This window comes from Sceloporus undulatus, chromosome 6 (assembly GCF_019175285.1).
Source record: "Sceloporus undulatus isolate JIND9_A2432 ecotype Alabama chromosome 6, SceUnd_v1.1, whole genome shotgun sequence".
Lineage (NCBI taxonomy): Eukaryota > Metazoa > Chordata > Lepidosauria > Squamata > Phrynosomatidae > Sceloporus > Sceloporus undulatus.
In genome coordinates this window covers 93,813,390-93,835,625 of record NC_056527.1, presented here as the reverse complement: position 1 = coordinate 93,835,625, position 22,236 = coordinate 93,813,390, and the positions used below count along the sequence as shown (strand labels likewise).

Sequence of the window (22,236 nt, the reverse complement as noted above, 5' to 3'; positions counted from 1 at the left end):
TATTATTATTATTATTATTATTATTATTATTATACTGGGATGTGGCTTTGAACCCCACTCTTTGGCTCCTATTATTATTATTATTATTATTATTATTATTATACTGGGATGTGGCTTTGAACCCCACTCTTTGGCTCCTATTATTATTATTATTATTATTATTATTATTATACTGGGATGTGGCTTTGAACTCCACTCTTTGGCTCCTATTACTATTACTATTATTATTATTACTACTACTACTATTATTATTATTTCCCACCATCGTCTTTGGCCTAGTTGGGGGAAATAACGCCTTGAGCTTCATCCAGGAGCAATGCTGAGACTATGAGTATCCTTTTCCTTCCCAACATGGAGGTGAAAAGGAACGAAATCGCTCCTTTTTCTATTTTCTGTCCTCGATTTACTCGGCCTTCGGTTCCATCTCTTCACAATCGCCTTCGTGATTCAGATCGAAAACAGGACCAAAAGCCTTCGTTTCTCTCTTACCAAAGTTCCCAAGAAGGAGAGAGGAAGGTTTCTTATGAAGCCGCATTCTTCGTTGTCGGGAATTTCAAAAAGGAAAAGAAAAGAAGAAAAAGGAGAGAGCAACTTCCAAGCCGGTAAAAAGCAACTTCTGAGCTAATATTTCAAGGACTAATTATAAATGCTCACTCTGATTTTTTAATTATTATTATTATTATTATTATTATTATTGAAAAGGATATTTTTTTAAGGGGGAAGGAATGTATTATTATATTTAAACCACAACAATCAACAATTCCTTGGAGGAAATCATTTACGATTCCAGGCCGTCCTCGACTAAGATAAATGACCGACATTTGGGAAGCGTTGAAAGATGAGATACAAAAGGGGACTCCGATCTTGGCTACTGAACACACAGACCACTTTGGATGCCTTTTGGAGAGGATTAATTTTTAATGCACTGCTTAATTTTTTAAGAAATCGTTTGCGGCCTGCTTCTTAGGCTCTCTAGAGGTCCCAGGAAACCCAAAAAGAAACCAGCGAGGCCTAGTAAAATCTCCTTATGGCTGAACTCCTTAATAAATTAGCACTCTGCCCAGTCTTTCATAATGAAATGCATTTTCTTTTCTTTCCCTTTTTAATCCATTCGTTAGGTTGAAAACATTAGACAGTTTATGTCTGCTGGGGGAAAAAAACCTTCTCTCGAAACTGAAACAAACCAGAGAGACTATCATCCTCTGCAGTTAATGCTCAGGAAATATCTTAACTGCCTACTTCTAGAAACCAATGGTTATGCCTAATTCGTGGAAGATTTAGGAGAGGATCACAAGATGCTGTTTTATAGGATCCATAGAAGCTTGAATTGAAGGAGAAGTAGGACAGGAGTTGAAATATGAGATCTGATTTTATTTTATTTTATTATTTTGGGTTTTGTTGCACAAATGTAGGGACGTCTGGAAGGAAAAAGTTGTCCTGTATCCCAATGTAGGGCCATTCCCAATGGTCAAACCAGCCAATGTTGGATTACAATACTTTAAAAAAATGCTTGCAAAGAAGCAGAAGAGAAAACAGAGCATTGGAGATAACAATTTGAAATGGAAAGCAGAATGGCTGAACAGAGTGAAATAGGATTTTCACCACATAGGCCTCATATGTTTATACTGATAGAGACACACAGAGAGCAAGAGGACATAGATAAACATAAGCACACATCATGCATCAATGGATTGATTTTCTTCTCAGTTGATATAATCATAACCTTCTTCCATTCTTACAACCGTGGAGAAAGTAAACCTGCTTTTTGGAAGGGGAAAGCAGTGTATTCTCTCTCTCTCTCTCTTTCTTTCTTTCCTTCCTTCCTTCTTTTTTTCTTCTTTGCCTCTGGGGAAAGCATTTCCCCCCTCCTTGAAGGGAAAAGATGGGACACCAAACATAAAAGTTTCAAGAGGGGAGGAATGAAGGCAACCAAATGGTTCAGTGACAAAATAGGGTTCTGTTCAAAAGAAAAGATGAGAAGGAGTAGCATGAAAGAGACAAGACTCACACCTTGGAGTGGCAACTGACAGCAAGGGAAAGGGGTTTCCCTAGTAGGTTTTAGCAACTACAACTAGAGCTGCAAAGGACAGCCTCCCCCCCCACCCCCCCCCCAAAAAAAAACAACATCAAAAGGGCCAGTCCTTCAAAACTGATCATATTTCCCAGCCTCTTCTGGTTGCAGCAGACTGGGAGAACTATGCAAATGTAGCAAAACTTCAAGAACAGAATTAATCCTTATATTTTTTTTAAAAAAATTGATGTGTTATACTTCCATTTAAACTTTGAAATATTTATTTTTTATTTTTAAGCTAACTGTTCAAATATGATCTTCCTTGATCTATACTTGTATTGCTGTTGTTTTTTTTTCCTGGGGCTCCTAACTCCTTTGGGGCAGGGGAAATCAGATTAAGCGAATATTAAATTCTAATGCTGTAACATGAATTTAGGTTAGAACAACTCAACGTGATGTGTGTGTGTGAAGAAGAGATATGAAGATGGTATTATTGCTGGTACAGAAGGAAAGGCCTAGCAAATGATTTTATATCACGGATCTCCACTTTGTTTACCTTGTTACCAAGTCCCATAGATTCCGGTTAAATGTTTACTTATCATATGGCGTTTCTTCCCAACTAAATCTCTGTAAATAGAAGATGAAGGGGTTGAACGTCCCATGGAAAGCAAAGGATTAGATTGAATTTTTATCATTTCTTAATGGGCGCATAAGGAAAATATGTTGTCTGAGTGTCAGTGAGTAGTATCTATGCTGTGTATGTGAGTAGGTCGGGTAGATACCAACACACAGACAACTCTTGGGAGGGTCAGGCTGAGCGGTCTACAGGAAATCCTGCCTAGGCCTAGGTTTATATCCCTATCTGTTGGACCAATTGCTAGATAATGGTCCTTAAATAGGAATTATAACAAGAACAATGGGGCAATGCTATTGGGAAATTGATTTTTGCAAACTAAAGCATAGTAAGCAGATCATACACACACACACACACACACACAACAGACACAGGGACTCATTTTGATATTGATATATTTGATGAAGTTGCTCCCTTGGTCAGAGGGAGCAGAGGGAGGCCCAAGAACACCAGGCAGGCAGAGATCTGTTAGGAAGCCAGCCAGCCAGCCAGCAGCATATGCTATCCGTTCCCCATCCTCCTCCTCCTCAGTAGCCAGCTATTCATGTCACAAGGCCTTTCAATGGCCAAGATGGATTCATAGGCCTTTCCGTATTATTGTGTGTGCCTTCTAACCTTTCAGGTCAGCTTCCAAAAGACACCGGGGAAGGCCTCCTCACCACGTGACCTTCGGGGTGCCAATGTCCTTCCATGAGGGGGTCAACCAGAGCCTGGTAGCAGTGAGCAAGAATCTCGGGGAGCCCCAGCCATGCAGAAAACAACCTACTATGACACCTCCACCCTCTTTGGAGGCTACTCCTACCAAGGGGCCAACGGCTTTGGGTACGAGGGACCCCCACCTCAGCCTTTCCAGCCTGCAGCTCATGTGGAGAACGACTACCAGAGGCCAGCCTGCACCCTCCAGTCTCTTGGCAACACTGCCCCCCTGGCCAAAACGAAAGACCTGAATGGGAGCTGCATGCGGCCTAGTCTGCCTCAGGAGCATCACCCACCCCCACCCATCTCGCCACCCTCCAATCCCATCACCACCACCTCCTCAACCAACAGCAGCAGCAACAGCAATGGTGGCAGTAGCAGCAATAACCATAACCAGCCTGCTGGGGTCAAAAATGCCTCCAACAAATCCAGCCTGGGTTCAAGTAACAGCGCCCTCACCAAGCAAATTTTCCCCTGGATGAAAGAGTCGAGGCAAAACTCCAAGCAGAAAAACAGCTCCCCCAGCTCAGGTATCTGCTTTTGGAATATAACAACACCCCCAGACACATATATAATGCACCACGAGTCCCCACATCCCATATGCACCCACAGCAGGACTAGACAGGATGGAAAGTTGTCCTTCTTCCCACCAGTTGTGACTAGATAATTGAAGACTGGTCTTCATCAGAGGTGGGAGAAATTATGGTTGGATGATAACTCCCACAATCCCCTGTTCCATGCTGGAGCTAGGGGATTCTGGGACCTGTAGTCTATAAAGTAATTTACAAGCTCAGATCTAGCCTGTCCATGGATGTATGTCCTCTATGTAATGTGCTTTTTCTGGACTTACTTCCCAACAAGGTAAGCCATCTCTGTTGCATATGTGGGAACCTTTTGTTACTCTGGTCCTGTTTTGTGGCCCAGGGGTGACGGAGACCAGGCCTACAGACCCATGGACTGGAACAGAATAAATGTTGGGGTTGGCTCATAAAGAACATGGTAGATTGGTCTTGGAAGTAAGGATTTTTCTCAGCCTTAATCTCTGGATTCTGGAAAGAGAGGGTGGAGAGATAAAAAGTAGCTATGGTGGTCAGTATTGCAAAATGAAATCAAGACCTGAGTTACACCTTTTGCTCATTCTGTTGACTGGTGTCTTAAACGTCTGTCCTTCTCATGAGGAGATCTCTGGTCAAGTGCCTAAACTTCTCTATGTGGAAAATGGGACAGGTGTAGAAGAGGAGGACTGAAAGGAGATATGGATGGACACAGATGAACAGGACAGTCCCTTGCACAAGTCACATTAAAATGAGAGTGCACAGATCCCAGCTCTGTATCCACATGTACCAGCTTAGGCTGTAGGAGAAATATGAAAGAGTGTGCCCATGTTACAACATTATAGCAGTTTGATCCACTTTAACTGTGATGGCTCCATTCTATGGCGTATTTGGGATTTTCACTGTCTTGAGGTATTTAGAATTCCCTACAAGACAGCTCTAATGCAGCTGTTTAAAGGAGTGCACTAAAGAATTCTAAATCCCTCATCAAACTACAAATCCCAATATTTTAAAGGACAGAGCCATGGCAATTAAAGTGGTATCAAACTTGTTTTTTTCTGAATATGAGGAGCAGTACAAAAATGACTTGATGACAAAGATAGGAGGAGTTTATTCCAAAGGTAAGAGCTCAGCCAGATAAAACTGAGACTTGGATTACAAATGAATCTTTTTGGATCATAACTCCCAGAATCCCCAGCCAGGATGGCCACATAGTGGAAGCAGAGGTTGAAGGTGGCAAAATACTAGGTGGATTATGAAGTATTCAGGGGGTCAGGGGGCAAAAGAAAGAGACAAAGAGGGCAGAGAAACTTATTTTGCTTCTGCCATCTTCTTCCACCCTATTTATCCAGCCATAATAAAATCAGACCTGCAGTTTCTCAAATGAGGATCAGAATTTGGGGGTGATTGATAATCATATATTTAAAGCTACTTAGGGTGAGTGTAGTCCCTGGTCCAGCCCAGCTTTTATCTGAAATTCAGTGAATTTGAGGCTGCTGTGGATTCATGCCCTCACCTTTGATGCCAGATTACTTTGCATGGGTGCCAACTGAAAGACACAGGATAAGTCCATCTGTAGGCTAGAATGAAGTGGTAGTATAGATTGTACCACTTTAGGCAATGGGTGAGAGTGATGTTTTGTAATGCTCCCCATGTTCAGAAAAAACAACAACGAAGTTTGAATTTTCTTGCAATGACAGATAAGGTGGAGGAGAAAACTTTTACCTCCTTCTGTCTTCTAGCTGGAAGGATTATTATTGTTGTTCTTGTCTACCAAAAGAAACGTTTTAAAAAGTGAACCGTGAGTGCCACTCTGAATTGATGCTTGCCATTCTTCTGCCATTAAAACCTGGTTACTTGGTTCCTACCTTAGCACATAAAAGGATAGACCTTACTATACTGGCTATAGTAAATGGAACTTCCCAGATTATTGGTGGCACCACCTAGAGTAAACCCATTGAATCAAGGGAGTTTACATGATTCATTCTTCCATTAATTTTTAGCTGGGATTACTGATAGGATTCCAGTCCAATCTCTCTCGCTCTCATTTTCTCTCTCTCTGTTTGTCTTTTACATCTGTCAAATATGTTTTCATCAATGTCCCAAGATGTGTGCTGTACTCCATTTTGTAAGCCATTGGTTTAGCATGGATGCTCCCTAATAACAGTCACAGAGTAACTGATTTCTTGCACAGAGGAACTCTGCTGCTGTTATACAATCTTTGCCTATTATTGTAGGCAAAATGGATTTTGTCCATGTATAAGCTAGTAATGTAGTACATATAAAATAGATTTATACTTCATATTTAGATCATAGCATGATTAAGAGTCAGTGAATATACATGAGATAAAAGCTGACAACAGTCACAGATATCAGTGATTCTGGGTACCTTTCTTAGTGCAGATTCACAAGAAAATAAATGAGAGTAACTTCAATAGATGCTTAGTATCAGAGCTTGGGAAAGTGGCTGGAAAACTCTAGGGGTCCATCCCAAAAAGTAGGCTTTTCAAGATCTGCTCCCTATAATATAGCCTCTTTCAAAGTCAAAAGGATATGATGCCTGGGGTAAGGCTATCATAGGTCCAAAACACACTGCAGAAATAATCCAGTTTGTGACCTCTTTAACTGCCATGGCTCAATGGTAGGGAATTCTGGGAAATGTAGTTTTGTGAGACATTTAGCTTTCTCTTTCACAAAGCTCTGGTGCCACAATATACTACAATTCCCAGGATTCCCTAGCACTGAGCCATGGCAGTTAAAGTGGTCTCAAACTGGATTATTTCTGCAGTGTGTTTTAGACCCTAGTATATTTTCAATAGATAATGATTTTCTACCACCTATTCTCATGAAAGATGTGAACTCCCTACTGTGCAATCTGGCCATATAGTTTGTATCACTTGGCAACTGGGCCAGAGTGATATAATGGTCTGAGTGTTGGACTAGGACTCTGGGAGACTGGGGTTCAAGTCCCTTCTAGAGCCATGGAAATCAAGTTGGTGACTTTGGGCAAGGAAGCCTCCTCTGAACAGTGGAGGGCCACCATAAGTAGGAAATGACTTGAATGCACATAACAACAACCTGAGTGCACTACTGCATGCTTCACTGAATACTATTGAAATATTAATCCCAAATTCACCCCCAGCCCAACATTCACCTCAAATATGAATTAAAGCTGAAGCCAGCTAAGATGTTTGAATCATGATTTAGGCTTGTGAAAAGGTCAGTGCAGGAGTGGACTACCTGGCTCCACAGATGATTTTGGAACTGCAACTCTCATCAGCTCTAGCCAGTGGTGAAGGATGATGTGAGCTGTAGTCCAACATCATCTGGAAGGCTACACCTTCCTTATCCTTGCTCTAGGCTGTGTTGTCTTTGTGAGAACCTCCTCTTGCAAATTCACAGCTTATTTAATGCATGTATTGCACTGAGGATCAGGATTAAATTTGGATGTTATCAAGTGTATATTGAGGGGCTGTTTTATCCACTCACCCATCCTTCTGCTCATTTACGTGAATTCACAGTGAATGACAGGACTACTTGGGACACAAGTTTGTAGAAAGTTCTTGTGAGCAGGTCTTCACTCACTGAAATGATTTTTGCTGATGAAGAAAAGGAGAACTTTCTATTACCAGGTGCTTCCAGTAAATCCTCTCTGTGTGTGTGTGAAGGAGTAAGTGAAAGAAAGAAAGAGAGAGAGAGAGAGAGAGAGAGAGAGAGAGAGACAGTTACCCACTTGATATTCAGATCTGCATGCTACACACACCTGTCCATTCCTGTGTGTGCTTTTGCAGGCCCCTTGCAGGTCATCAAAGGCCCAAAATACACTGCAGAAATAATCCAGTTTGAGACCGCTTTCACTGCCCTGACTCAGTAGTTTAACTGTCATAGCTCCATCCTAATGGAATCCTGGGACTTGTAGTTTGTTGTGGCACCAGAAGAGAAGGCTCAGTGTCTCACGAAACTACCAGAATCCCCTAGCATTGGCAACTGGGCCGCTAAAGCGCTCTCAAACTGGATTAATTCTGCCTTGTGTGCGTATGTCGGAGCAAAGTTACTGACGCTGCAGGCCTCTCTCTGTGTGTGCGTGTGATTAATTTTGCTTTCCAAACACTGCCCACTTGCCAGGCGTAATTTCCTTTGAAAGGGTCTGTTTCAAAAAATAATCGACTCCCAAATAAATAGCCCTGGATTCCTTTTCTGCATGACATGATCAAATTTTCATAAAGCGAAGGGGCAGCTTCGGAGAACAGAACTCTTAATAAATGACATGATTATGGAGTGAGGACTGGAGGAGAAGGCGGAGAAGGAGGGGGGAGGACTGAAGCCTTCTCGCCTGTTGGAGGATTTATTAAGAGGCCTGTGCATTCAATTTTCTGCATGTAAGTAATTATCTTTGATTTCATTTCCCCCCGACCTCCTTCCCCCAGAAAGCTGCAGCGGCGAGAAAAGCCCTCCGGGGTCCTCTTCCTCTTCCTCCTCTTCCTCGGCTTCCAAGAGGGCCCGCACCGCTTACACCAGCGCCCAGTTGGTCGAGCTGGAGAAGGAGTTCCACTTCAACCGGTACCTTTGCCGGCCCCGTCGGGTGGAGATGGCCAACCTCTTGAACCTCAGCGAGCGGCAGATCAAGATCTGGTTCCAGAACCGGAGGATGAAGTACAAGAAGGACCAGAAATCCAAAGGCTTGGGCTCTTCCTCAGGGGGCCCTTCCCCGACTGGCAGCCCACCCCAAGCCATGCAGTCCAGCGCAGGCTTCCTCAACGCCTTGCACCCCATGACTTCGAACTATGAGGCCCCCTCTCCGCCTTCCTTCAACAAACCCCACCAGAATGCCTACGCCATGCCCACGGCCTACCAAAACCCCATCAAGGGCTGCCCGGGCCAGCAGAAGTATGCCAACACGGCCCCTGAATACGACCCCCACATCTTACAGGGTAATGGAGGAGGAGGGGGCGGTGGGGGAGGAGGAGGAGGAGGGGGCGGCTATGGCCCCCCCCAATATGCAGGGCAGCCCCGTCTACGTGGGCGGCAACTACGTGGATTCTCTGCCCAACTCGGCCCCCTCGCTTTATGGGCTGAACCCCCTCCAGCACCACCAGCCCCCCAACATGGAGTACAACGGGGGCCCTCCGATGGGCCCCAACCAGCACCATGGACCTTGCGAGTCCCACCCGACCTACACAGACCTTTCCACCCACCACGCTTCTACTCAGGGTAGAATCCAAGAGGCACCCAAGTTGACCCACCTGTGATGAGGGGCAGGAGAGACTTCAAGGGGGTGGGGTGGGGAGGCTTGGTGGAGGAAGGCTGGGGCAAAGGGTGGGGATGGGGGTGGGCAGATGGGGGCATTGTCTGGTTGCGTTTCTTTGGTGGGTTGGTGGGTCGTGCTGAAGTTTTGGTGGGATCTTTTTTTGGAAAAGGTTAGCAACAATAGCGACATTTGTGTTGAAACGCCTTTACAAATCGTTTAGATCTCCCCCCATGTATTGGGATGCAATGCCCATCAGCTCCAGATAGCTTGTCTATGCTGCCTGGGGATGGTGGGAGTTGTGGTCCACCGTGTCTCAAGGGTGACTGGAGAAGGCTACCCCACAAGTTCTTTTTTGTGTTTTTTAATATTGATGCTAACTGGGTCAAGTCCTATTGTTGTTGTTTTTTGCCACCATCACCATTCATCCACCTCAACCCCTTACCCCACAATGGCCCCCTTGCACCAACAGAAGGGAACTGAGGTAGATGAGGGCAGGGAAAGAAGTATGGAGGATCTAACCTGCCTGGTAATCAAGTCCTTTCACTAGAAAGCCTTTCTGCTAATCCCAGCCTTCAGAACTGCGAGAGAAACTTCCCCTTCCTCCGCAGGGGAACCAAATGCCCTCTGCACATGCTCACAGCACAATGTCATTTGCATATTTCAGAGGAGCCCTGACATCAATTACAGGACTCAGGTCTGGTCCTTAGAGGACCCTGATTTAAAACAATCCCCTGTGATCATATGGAAGCAGTTCTCACTTCAGGTTCTCTAGATATTGATACTTCAGCTCCCAGCATCCCCAGTCAGTATGGCTGATGGTTAGGGATCCTGAGAGTTAATGCTCCAAGAACATTTGCCATGTAGGTAGTGGTCTAGCCATCTAGGCAGCTCAAGTGATGATTTAATTAATCAGGGCTTAGTTTGGGTTTAAGCCTTAAACCGAATAGGTGAAGCAGGGAAGTCAATAAGATTTCTTGGCTTCATTGTAGGAATCCTCTTCTGTTTTTCTTTTTCCTTTTTCTGTTTTAAAATCTTATTGTCTGAAATGCAGCCCTAAACATGCCCCAGAAATGTACATGAGAGATAGAAGTGGTAGCATTCTAGAGTGTACCATAAAAAAAATTCAGAACAAAATCCTGAGTGCAGATAAATAGCATATATTCCTGATGCACTGGTTTGCTACATGTAGGGAGTATGTATTTCCTAAACCTGAGAAGATTTCATTTTTAAAAGTGCAGTTCCTTACAGGTAGTCAAAAGTTGTAGAACCCAAGATCTGGAATGACTCTCTATCTTGCCTTCTTGCCTTCTTCTGTGTAATCTGCCATTATTCCCCAGTAAATCTGGGTTAAGGATTCTCTGCTAGAAAGCAGTTCCACTGGGGACTGTCAGGCTTCCTTCCAAGCTTTCCCCCCTGGTTTTGTTTCCAAGGTTGTAGCCAAAGTTGCAAACCGCTCCCCCAAACCAACCCCTCAGAGAAAGTACAGTAGGGATACATAGCCAGGATTCCCAGGAAGGATCCCAGATCACTTTTCTGATCACAAGGTGTGCTTGACTGGTTTGTCCTTCATTTTGGGACAAAACATTGTGGCCTGTATGCCCTGCAAGAACCATAACACTGGCAAAACAACCTCTTTGGATCTGGCATTCCCCTTTTGATGTGAGGCATATTTATTCTAGGAGGAAATCCCATTGAAAACAATGGGATTTACCACTCTGTGGATCAGGATAGGATTGCAGTTTCCCTCAGACTGATCAAAGATTCTCTCCAGTTTTCAGCACTCTTACTTGGGATTAAGAGATACTAGAATTGTGGAAGTGTGGTGATGGACACAATCCAGATGGAAGTGCAGCAGCCATTCCCTTCAGTGGATCTGGCTTTGTGGAACAGCAGTGGATCTTGCTCCCATACTGTCCCAAGTCTAGGTGCAAGTTATTTTTTTTCCAATAGAGTGTATGTATGGTTAACAAATATCATGTTTACAATTGGAGAAGACTTCCCAGGTGTTTAGAGACAATCAGGTTCTCACACACAGACATTGGTCATAATGCAACCCCCTTATTCAAAAATAGATCCATTCAGTAGGGCTTGTCACCCTTTTCCTCAACCAAGTACAGTTGGCTTAGAACAAGGAACACAGAGGGGAAGGGAAGGGGAAGAGGGCTCCCTAAATGAATTTCAGATCCTTCTAAAACCCCTTTTGATAATCTGACAGATGAGTTAACTATCAATTCATGGCGGAGCAATCCTTTGCCAATTTGCATTTAGCCCTTTCTCTTTGTCCAGAGGAGGTTTCGACACAAATGTCTGGAACGTTTTAAAAGTGTGTGTTTTTTCCTTTTATAAAAAGAGAAAAAGTCGAGGAATCCAACAATACAATCCATTTATTGTTGTTGTTTTAAATAAGGGTTGGGGACCATAAAAATAACATAAATCATGCATTCCAAAGTGTGGACAAGGGTCACAAATAAACCCGGTATTAAGTTTCAGGGGTTGGGCTACATGACCCTTGAGGTCCCTTCCAACTCTTGGCTTCTAGGACTGGAAGTCCTGTGGTTTCTCCTCTTTCCCGCCATCTCAAAACCTGTCCCTTCTAAATGGTTCCTTTCCATCCCATTTCCACTATCTGCTCTCCAACCCCATTGTCTGAAAAGGCAAAAAGTGTATTCTCTGCCTCATCCCCACCCAAATTTCAAGGCACTACCCGTTTGATTTTTCCCCTAAGTGCTGGGGAAGGGGAGAAAACTGAGAAGCCCCTTTAAATATTACTTTCTTCTGCAAAACTCTTTAAAAAACTACTTTACAAAAGGAACCAGGGTCCACCATTAAGAAGAAACATAGGAGACACCCCCCTCTTTCTGGAGAAGTGACTGCCTCACCCTCTTTCTTTCTTTTGTAAAAAAGAAAGAGGGTTCCTCTTTTGGGGGGGAGTCTCAAATCTAAGGCGCCTTGCGCTTGTTTGCATCTCTTCCTCTCTTGAACGTGAAAACAGGGTATATTTGAACAGAAACTGTGATGTCTTTCCAAAACGGAAGCGGAAGCTGATGGCCCTTATAGGAGGGAGGGAGGGCCATATGTCCTGACCGCCTCTTCTTTGGCCTGACATCGTCCTTGCACTTAGAGTTTACATTTTAATGGGTATATATACCAACTTTTGAAGGACAACCCATTGGAGAAGTCTTTCAATGGGAGCGTGCTGTGTTCCAGTGAACATTCATATATATATAAATATATATATATATTATATATTTATTGGTTATAGCCAGTTTTAAACTATTTTTTCCCTTTGGTTGATTTTTGTATTATTTATCCCAACATATATGTATTTATAAGGGGGAAAATGTACTTTTTTTTTTAGTATTTACTTGTTATAAAGGAATATGGTGTTTCGCCTTGTCAATGTACAACCAGCTTTTCTTTTTCTCTTCCTCTTCTTTTTTCTTTTCTTTCTTTTCTTTTTAGTTATTGTAATTTAGGGGAAAATCCAGTAGTTACCTTCGTATTTAAAAATAAAATAATGATGTGTTTAGTTCTACTGGAGGCATGAAATCAGAGCCAGGCTGTAATTGTATAGTCCTCAGTTAGAAGAACTAGTGAAATCCCTCCCCAGCCCTCTTTTTTCTCCTCCTCTTCCTCTTCTCCCACCACTTCCCTCTCTCTTCTTCCTCCTCCTTTCTTTCTTTCTTTCTTTCTTTTATTTTGGACTCATCTTTCTTTGTTCTTTACAGTAGGCAGTTTGATTTCTTTGCCGAAGAGTTGTCTGTGGAACAATTCTGGAATAAACTTTTTTGTTCTTAATTCGCTCTCGTCCCATTGGTCCATTTTGAAAACTGACTGGTTGGGGGGGAGGAAGGGGACCTTTGGGGGGGCAGCAGTCAAATGATCGGGAGGGGGAGATCTTAAAAACGAAAGTCGCACGACCGGATTCCCTCTTCTCTTCCGACATTAACGAGGAAGGCATTGAATCGCGTTCTCTCCCGTTTTATCCCTTTAGTTTTATGGCTGTCGTGGCTTTCGTTTTACAGCCTTATAAAATAAAATAAAGTAAAATAAAATAAAATAAAATAAAATAGACTTCCCTTAGCCGACTGGGTTGACTCCAAAAGTCAATCGCGAAGGGTTTCATTCCTCCTCCTCCTTCCTTTCCAACAGTCCCCCTCCTCCTCCTTCCCTTCCACTTGGAAAAATCTTCTTCTAAATAGTCTCACGCCAATTAAAATTTACCCCTCATTTTCGGGGGGAAGACAAAGAAAGGGGGGGGGGAATCACGTGCCGCCCAGACGATCCAGCCATTGGGTCTAAAACGAAAACAAAGGAAAAATGATTAATCATAACAAAAGGCACACGGGGCTTTCTTGGTGGAATTAAGAGGTTGGGCACAGAATGATGGAGGGTTTTTTTTTGGGGAGGAGGAAGAGAACCGATGGTAAAATTAAATCACTAAATAAAACAAGAAAGGAGTGGAAGACAGATGCTGGGAGGCTGGGGAGTGGGAAGAGCCAGCCAGAAGAAAGGCTCTGCTCGTTTTGTCTCTGAGGCTTCCCAACCTTTAAAACTTTTCTCTCCCCCCCCCCCACTCTTCATTTTTAACAAGTAGCGCCTTTCCATAAAAAACGTTTTATGATGTCGGAACCCAACGTGAAGGGCCTGTCAGTTTTAGATCGTCAGGGCTGGAGGAGAAAAGGGATTCTTCTTCTTCCCGGAGACATGCCAAGCTTTGGAGAAAGAGCTCCTGATGGGGATGGATTCGCTCTGCCATTCTGCCTGGGGAAAGATGTGCCTCCCCGAAGTCCTGCTGCTCCTACTAGCCCTAGAAGGGCAAAGGCAAAACCCCTCTGAACCGGTCTTGACAAGGAAACCCCATGATAGGGTCGCCATAGGTCTTGAAGGCTCACAACGAGCAGTCCCTTCCATTCTGCTGCTAACGCCACCACTATGAACACCACCAGGCCTTGTTACTCGGTCGTTGCAATCTTTCTTGGGTGCTAAACACAAGCCAAATGTTGCAGTCTGTCTCACCACCCCTTCCCCTCCTCTTTCTTATGGTCTTTTTCTTCCTCACCCCTGCATCTGAGGAAATAAATTTAAGGGCCCAAACAGACAGGGCAAAATAAAACTGCTTAGGGTCACTTTGGAGGTGTGCTGTTTAAATGATGCATGTGTCCTAAGAGCCCAAAAGCCATGCTAAAGATAAGGACTGGAGCGCAGCTTTGGACTCTTAAGATGCATGTGTCATTTAAACAGTATACCTCCAAAGTGACCTGAAGCACCTTTATTTTGGCCTGTCTGCTTGGGCCCAAAGTCTAGGAAACATGCAGGGATAGCTGTGTTGGCCATTTAGTAAATTCAAACACCCCCCCCCCCCCCAATCAAACAGTGATACCTTTATTGGCCAACTGAAATGCACAATATACTTGTTGCAAGCTTTTTGAAGGCAGCAGCACTTCTAAGTCTAGGAAAATTTATGCTACTGGCTTTTTTCTCTCTCTCAGTCTCAAAGGTGCTACAAGATCCCCATGTATACTAAGCCAGGCTCACATGTCTTTGAATTCTCCCTTCCTTTGCAGTTGATCCAGAGTTAGATCTAGGCAAAGGGTTGACTTCCTCCAAGCATCAAGCTGAAAGGCACCCAGCAGGCTTGATAGGTCTGTGTTTCTTGGCCTAGGTCCATTTCCTAGCCTCAACTAGAGGTTGTCTTATTGCTATGTGCCTTTGAGTCAACTCCTGGTTATGGCAATCCAATCATAGGGATTTTCTTAGCAAGATGTATACAGGTTTCCTATTGCCCTTTACTAAGGCTGAGAATGTGTGACTTGGCCAGAGTCACCCAATGGGTTTCTAGGCTGAACAGGAATTGGAACCCAGAAATCTTATCCAACCTTCAAACCACTACAGCCTACCAACTAGAGTAGATCCATTGAATCAATGGAACTTGCATGTGTGTTGACTTGCTATGTTTGATGGATCTATTCTATTTGACCCTTTCAATTGATTTAGGCCAAGGGAACCCCCCACACCTGCTTTAGGCCAAGGGAGCTGTGTGACCTTCCTAATGTTTTTTAGGACCACAACTCCCAGCATTCCTTATCATTGGCTACATTTGCTAGGGCTGGTGGGAGTTGCTATCCATTTGAAAGGCCACATGACTCCCACACCTGCTTTAGGCCTTTGTGTGTAAAGGCTGCTGTAAATTATGAGATGAGGAATGAGATAATAAACACCTTTATTTTCCAAGTTGGGCAGGTTGTTTGAGGACCAGCTATAAAAACAAGCATCCAGTCAACGACATTTATAGTATGCATCTTTTCAGTTTCCAGTTTGCTGTCCTGCACTTTTCAGTTGGTGGTGGGCAACATATGGGTGTGCAGAGCTTAACCTTGTCACACTGCAGCTGGCACCATCCCTCACCATTGGTTATACTGGTGGGGGCAGATGGGAGGTGCAGCCCAACAACATCTGGAGGGCCTCTGATTGTCCATCCCTCTTCTAAATAAACACCAGCAGGATGCATCTTTGTTTTGCTCCAGTTTGCAGTTCTGCACAGACCCCAGAATTTGGCAAGAAAGCAAAATACACAGCTGAATTGGAGGAGGGGAGCGCCCAACATTGCTCCTCACTCACCCAGGGCCTTTTCTTATATCCAAAGGCCAGCCCTGCATTTATCTTAATACTAGAACACCACCTACAGAGCACCTGGTTTCTGAAGCTAAGCAGGGTCAGTGTGAATTAGTATTTGCAAGGAGGAGACCATCAGAGAATACCAGGGATCTCCAGGCAGGGCTCGGAAAGAAATACTTTTTGAAATCCTGGAGAGCCATTGTTGCCAGTCAGCATTCAGAATACCTGGCTTGAAGGACTCATTAAGCACAAGGCAGCTTTCTATGTTTTTACTTCCTACATCAGCCTCTTGTTATAGAAAAGAAACATAATTTCTCTCCTTACTTCCCCCTCCCAATGAAAAAGCGTATTTATATCTTCCCTGGGAATGTTGTTGTTGTAATTGTGGGGCCCTTTTGGGGGCTGAAATGTCTTTCTTTCTTTCCCAAGTAAAATGAGGCTTTCAGAATGCAGAAATCAAACAACTTTTTGCAGCCCTCATTGTTCAGAATTTATTGTAGTGATCTAGCTAGCTAACCATTAGTTTTACCTTTTATTCCAGAAGCACACCAGCAAATCAGTGCTTCTGTTATAAGATATGGCTAGGACAAGTAATGATACTTTCCATGAACAAGACTTCTTATTTGCAGGGCTGGCTGTACCAATAGGAAGAACGTGGCAGTTGCTTCAGACATAGATGTGGGATGCCATTAATGGACTGCCATGTATTAACTATTTAATTAGTGATGCTTCTCTTTTTGCTTCCAAGGGTGGCAAGAGGTGGCTGGGGGATTTTAAAGCTACTGATTTTGGATATAACATGCCTTGTCCTGGGTAGACGAAATAGGTTGCTTTTGGCTATTCTGCCTGAGGCAGAAAAATATTTTGGATTGGTCTTGCATCTGTAGGATGTTTCCAGTGTTTCTAAACCATCTCATGTAATAAACATCTTAAAGCATAAGTAAAATGTAATGGGTTCTTCAAGCCAAGGCAGCAGGTTTCAACCAAGTGGTAGGCTTGTTCAGTAAAAGAGATTAAGAATATACCTGGAACTCACAAACCAGGTACAGAGTGTTGTTACCATGATGGCTATAGGCTTACCACCAGGATCAGAGGCAGTATGTCTCTGAATACCAGTTGCTGGAACAACAGGGTGATTGTTCTCATTTCCTGCAAATGGGCTTCTCACAGTCATCTGGTCAGCTACTGTGGGAAACAGGATGCCAGACTAGACATGAGTTTGGTCTGATCCAGCATGGCTTTCCTTTCTACCTGGCAGAGAATATTGCTCTAAACATCACAGGGGAGGGTTTTTCCCAACTCTCTGCTTCCAGAAATGCAATGTACAAAATTAAATATGAGCTATGGCTACTCTGATCCATATGGTGGACAGAGCTTGGAAAAAGTTATGGCATTGCTAGTGGTCATGCTGTCTGGGAGATTCTGTGAGATGGAGCCCAAAAAAGTAACTTTCCCAGATCTGGACATAAATGTCATCTCAATGTTATCACTGCAGAACAGGAGCTGATTTCTGTGTATCCTTTTCTCACTGAGGTAATGGCTATAAGATGGAACCATCTGGGCAGGACGAATGTTGTGGTTCTTTAAAATGTTGTATCACCTTTTCCTGGAGGCCAGTGTCATCACTGTGGGAAAGAGGCAAGTCACTGATGTTTATCACACTATACTCTTAAAGTGCTACAATTCCACTTTGACTCCTCTAGCTGCCTCCTGTTGCATTCTGGGATTTGCAGTTTTAAGGAGGAGTATTTAGAATTCTCAGGTATTCTAAATACCCCTCCTTAAAACTGCCAATACCAGAATGCAACAGGAGGCTGCTAGAGGAGTCAAAGTGGAATTGTAGCACTTTAAGAGTATAGTGTGATAAACATCACTGGCTTAGATCACATGACGGAAACAGATGTTATGATGGCCATGGGTAAAATGTTTGCCCATGTAAGCAGATGTATGCCATCAGATATAACTGTACCTTTCGTGTGAGCCTGCCAGTTCATATTTAGCATTATCACCAATTTCTGACACATTTGGTTTACATGAGAATGGGTCAACTCACATAGTGAGTTTGTTTATTTAAGATGAGACATGCATGGGATACTTATATAAGTGTGCATTTGACCACTAGCTGCTTTCAGGTCTCTTTTACATTGAGTATATGATTCATGCCACATTGGACTAGGTCCACAGTGCAAAAATAATATATGTATCATGTAATGTACATAACATTGTATAGACTGGCTACAATTTATAAACTACTCACAGAAGTCTATAAGACTACATTGGCCTTATTGTCCTTGGATTGATGTCTCTGAAAAAGCTTCCAAATCTGTTCTATCTCCACAGCTATCTATTGTAAGTTGTTGCTGTAGACTTCTATAAGTGAATTGCATTGTGATCATAATCTGCAATCAACTAATTCCTGTGGAGTTTCATTGACTTTAATAGAATTTTCTTCAGAGGAAATGGAGACCGGGGAATGTGGCATATATACAATGTATATTCTCCTTGCCTTAAAGACTTGTCCATGCAATAGCTGGTCTTTGGCCCTGTCTTTAATTAATGGAAGAGCAGGGGAAATAGATTGTATCCACAGATACACAAGCACTTCAGGCTAGAGGGCTTTGCAAGAAATATTATTTTAATTTTGCTTTATATTTGATTTGGTTTGGTTTGGTATATTAAATTCCATTGATAATTACAGCCTTCCCATAATCATAAATAACATTAAAAAAACACAAAACCTGAAGCACCCTTTCCCCTGTGTCCATTAATGTAGCTGGGTTATGCTCATCCATGCAAGAAGTAATTTTATATTCTGTGAAGCTATAATTTAAAAGCATACGAGCGTGGAAACTTTGATTGGGATCTGATCAAACAACAATATTCAAGAATGTAACGCTGCTACCTCCTCCGACCGTTTCCCGGATTATGATTTTATGGATGATATGACTGAACTGAAAAGTCGCCACCATGCTGTTCAGACCTGTGTGAAAAGATTTCCTCAAACAAGTTAATATAATACCAGTCAAAAGGTCCAGTTCCTTTCATGCCAATGTCATAAATAAATCTCATAGAGACATAATACAGTCAAGGTCTTTAGCCCATAGCAGTGGTGCGGCCACCATGACTGAATAAAAAGTATCCCACTAAAATCAGTTTGATCTGGTTTTCATGCATTCAGTATCTAATGTAAATCTAGGGACTGTCTCTGCCTTAAATTCTTCCATGCCTTTATTTGGGTTATCTCATGTTCTTTAGATCCATTTGGCATGGGAAACATGTCAAATATGGATCCCCCCCCTTGTTTTGAATGGTTGCAAATTACTCTTTAACAGTGAGATCCTAGGCCCAACATTTAAGTCCCATTCAGTTCACTGGAGCCTATTCCCAAGTAAGTACAGATTACCAACTTCCAACAAGCCTCTCTCTCTCTCTCTCTCCCTCTCCCTCTCTCTCTCTCTCTCTCTCTCTCTCACACACACACACACACACATCCAAGACTTCACCTTTCAGCAATATTTGTGCAAATTGAAAAGTCCTCCCTCTCTCCCATCTCACATGCTTTCCAACACAGTCTGCAGATGGACTGTGAGCTCCACTGAATAGCAGATCAAAATCCACATCATTTGTAAACAATAGGACCCATGTTTCTTAAACCAAAGTCACTGAAATGTGACCTCTGGGTTGTGATAGAATTAAGTCTGAAAGTTCTATTTCTCTCCTTTTCTATCCCAATCCAAATAGTTATAATATGACAACCTCCAGAATCTGAGATACTTTTAGCAAATCCACTTTATGAACCCACCTTCTTTATTGTTGCAGCCAATATCTTTACGCTCATGATAGGTCAGTTTTTCTAAGCCAAGTTATTGGTATCATTCATTATTTGTACTTTAAAAAACAGCTTTGACAATCAAACCTTTATCTCAAAATAATGCTCATACTTATTCAGAAGACTGATAAGTTCAAAGACCAAGTGTTTATATTTTATGCCAAACCATTATGATCATGTCTGTGACAGCCATGGATTTAGTCTTACATCAATTTACATAAGTTTAAGACTACAAAACCTGTTATGCAGTGTCATTAAGGGTGAACCATGAACTATGTATTAAAGGTCTTTAAATGAAATTTTAAAAAATGATAGGGCTGGAGGATTAGTAGTAGAAAGGCAGCCCAATGAAATTTGAAATGTTCATGGGCTGAAAGTGGAACTGAGTATGGAACTGAGACTAACCAGAGGTTTAAAAAAGTTGCATTTTTGGACTGCCAGCATGGCCAAAAAAAGTAAGTTGTCCAAACTTTGCTCAGACATTCAAAAATAACTGCATTTCAAACAATCTGTCTCAGCTGTCTCTATGTTATTTCAGCCTGCCCCTATCTTCTTGTAAGCTAACATAGGTGGCAACATTCACAATTCCTTTTTCTTTTTGCCTTTGCTTCATATTATTTTCACTCTCTACTTTTTGAAATCACTAAAATTAGAAAAGAATATGAAAGATTTACAGATGTAGACTAAAATTAGCACAGTTACAGAACCTTATAACATATTATTATTATAGTCCTATGGTAGCCTTCTCCAGCCTGGTGGTCTCCAATGTTGTACTTCTGTTAGATACATGTCATGCTTTCTGAGGATGATGGGAGATGTAATTCAACTCATCCAAGAATGCTGGCTTGGGACCTGCTTGACTGTGCTCTTAGGCGTTCTGGATGAGAAGTTTTTAAACTACCTTTTCCTATACACATGGTCATAGAGGAAGCAATTGGGTCAGATGCATAGCAACTGCAATGGTGGGATGAACCTACCTCTGTATCCATTTTTAACAAGGCAAAGTCACAAAGGCTGACAGTGCATCAGGGAGTAGGAAGAGGAAAGGACACCAAACGAAATTAAAATCCCAGACTCATCCCCTGCTTTTCAAGAACCATCCATTTCAGTTGGGAAGGATTAGTGTTGGATTCGTCCACTGAAATCAATGGAACTCCATAAGCAAAAAACTTTGGCTGAATCATGGCCCACGTCTTTGCTTAAATTATCAAACAGCGGTTAACAGTTTCATGGGGAGTACTGCTCACCCCACTAGGTGCATTACTAAAAAGTAAAAAGCATACAAATACTACCAAACAAACAGAAAAACATAAGGTTTTAAAAACTCATTTTGCAGCATCTCTTAATATAACTTTCTTTTTTGCAGAATAGAACACTGTTAAAAAAAAACCCTAAGAAGTAGTTACTGTTTACAGCACAGTAATAGTAAACTACTACTACTAGTAGTGGTGGTAACAATATTGCACTTGAGAACAATTTCTTTCCACTTCCAAAGCATCTGTCCTCTACAGATGTAGGCTTTTTATTCAATGCCACCCACACAAATGTTCCAACTCACAAAAGTTTCTAAGTGAATGTCCCCAGCCCTTCCTTATGTCTTTTAGTAGGTTTGTGGGATAAATGGAGCCTCGGAAAAAGCATCCTAGATTTTTAGAATTTCTTTTTTATTTGTTTTTATTTCCCTTTCTCTTGGTTTTTCTCCTCCCAAAGGTTGTATTTTGTACTTCTGCTTCCCAATCTCTGAAGGGGGGAAAAGGAACTTCTCTTAGGAATTCTGAGGAACCTCCAAATTCTTTAGGATGTTAGCAAAAGCAGGCCTGTCAGAAGTCTTTGGTGAGAAAAGATTGATTGCTTCTCTCTGGCTTTCCCTCTCTCCCCCTCACTCTTTGCTCTCTCTATCACTCTGTGTAGAACTTTTTTTAAAGGCCTGGAAACATTCTTGAATACCTCTTATGAACCTAAAATGAACATGTAAAATCGGTTTGATGACCCCCTCCCCAATGTACTTCCCATGTGTGTGTGGAGATGCTATTACATATTTCTCTTCTTCTAATACTTCTAAAGAAAACCTTAATAGAAAACCTGAGCTTTGGTGAGTCGCCTCAAGACTTGTTGTTCAAATGATTTTGGTCACTCCAGCAGATCACAAAAAGGTCTAGAATAGGGCAACTCATAACAAAAGTTGTTGTTGTTGAGTCTTGTTTTGTTGTGTTTTGTTCTTTTGCAATGCCTTTTTCATACTGACCTGCATGCAATAAATAAAGCAAAATAACAACCTTCAGATCCAAATAGGTTCAAGCTGGCTGCTCCCTTTGGTGTTTTTTCCCCTTAGGTTTCAAGTAGGGCTGGTTGTCAACCTGAAGTTCTCTGCTTTTACCTGGGAGATGTCCTCTTCAGTTGTCTCTTGTCCTTTGGGACATGAACTGGGTTTCCTTCTGTCCCAGTTGCTCCCTCCTGGGAACTGGGGCTAAGATCAGCCTTTCAGTCCCCAGGAAAGAGAAGTGAACAAGGCAAACTCCAACCAACCAAACACCACCATCCTACCTCCTTGCTCAGCCTTTCCTTCCCATTTTCCTTAGGGCTCAGCCTATGTAAGCAAGAGAATACTATATCTACCAGGGTTCTCCAAAAGCTACTACTACTGCC

General features: G+C 42.5%; 1 protein-coding gene across 1 annotated transcript; it reads left to right on the top strand.

Moving 5' to 3' along the window:
- The first annotated feature begins 757 nt into the window (after positions 1–757).
- HOXB3 (homeobox B3) lies at positions 758–9,162 on the top strand. Its single transcript, XM_042476696.1, is given in 3 exon segments — positions 758–3,871; positions 8,323–8,876; positions 8,878–9,162. Coding segments are annotated over 3 exon segments (1,299 nt in total). The 5' UTR covers positions 758–3,393; the 3' UTR covers positions 9,145–9,162.
- Positions 9,163–22,236: the final 13,074 nt, after the last annotated feature.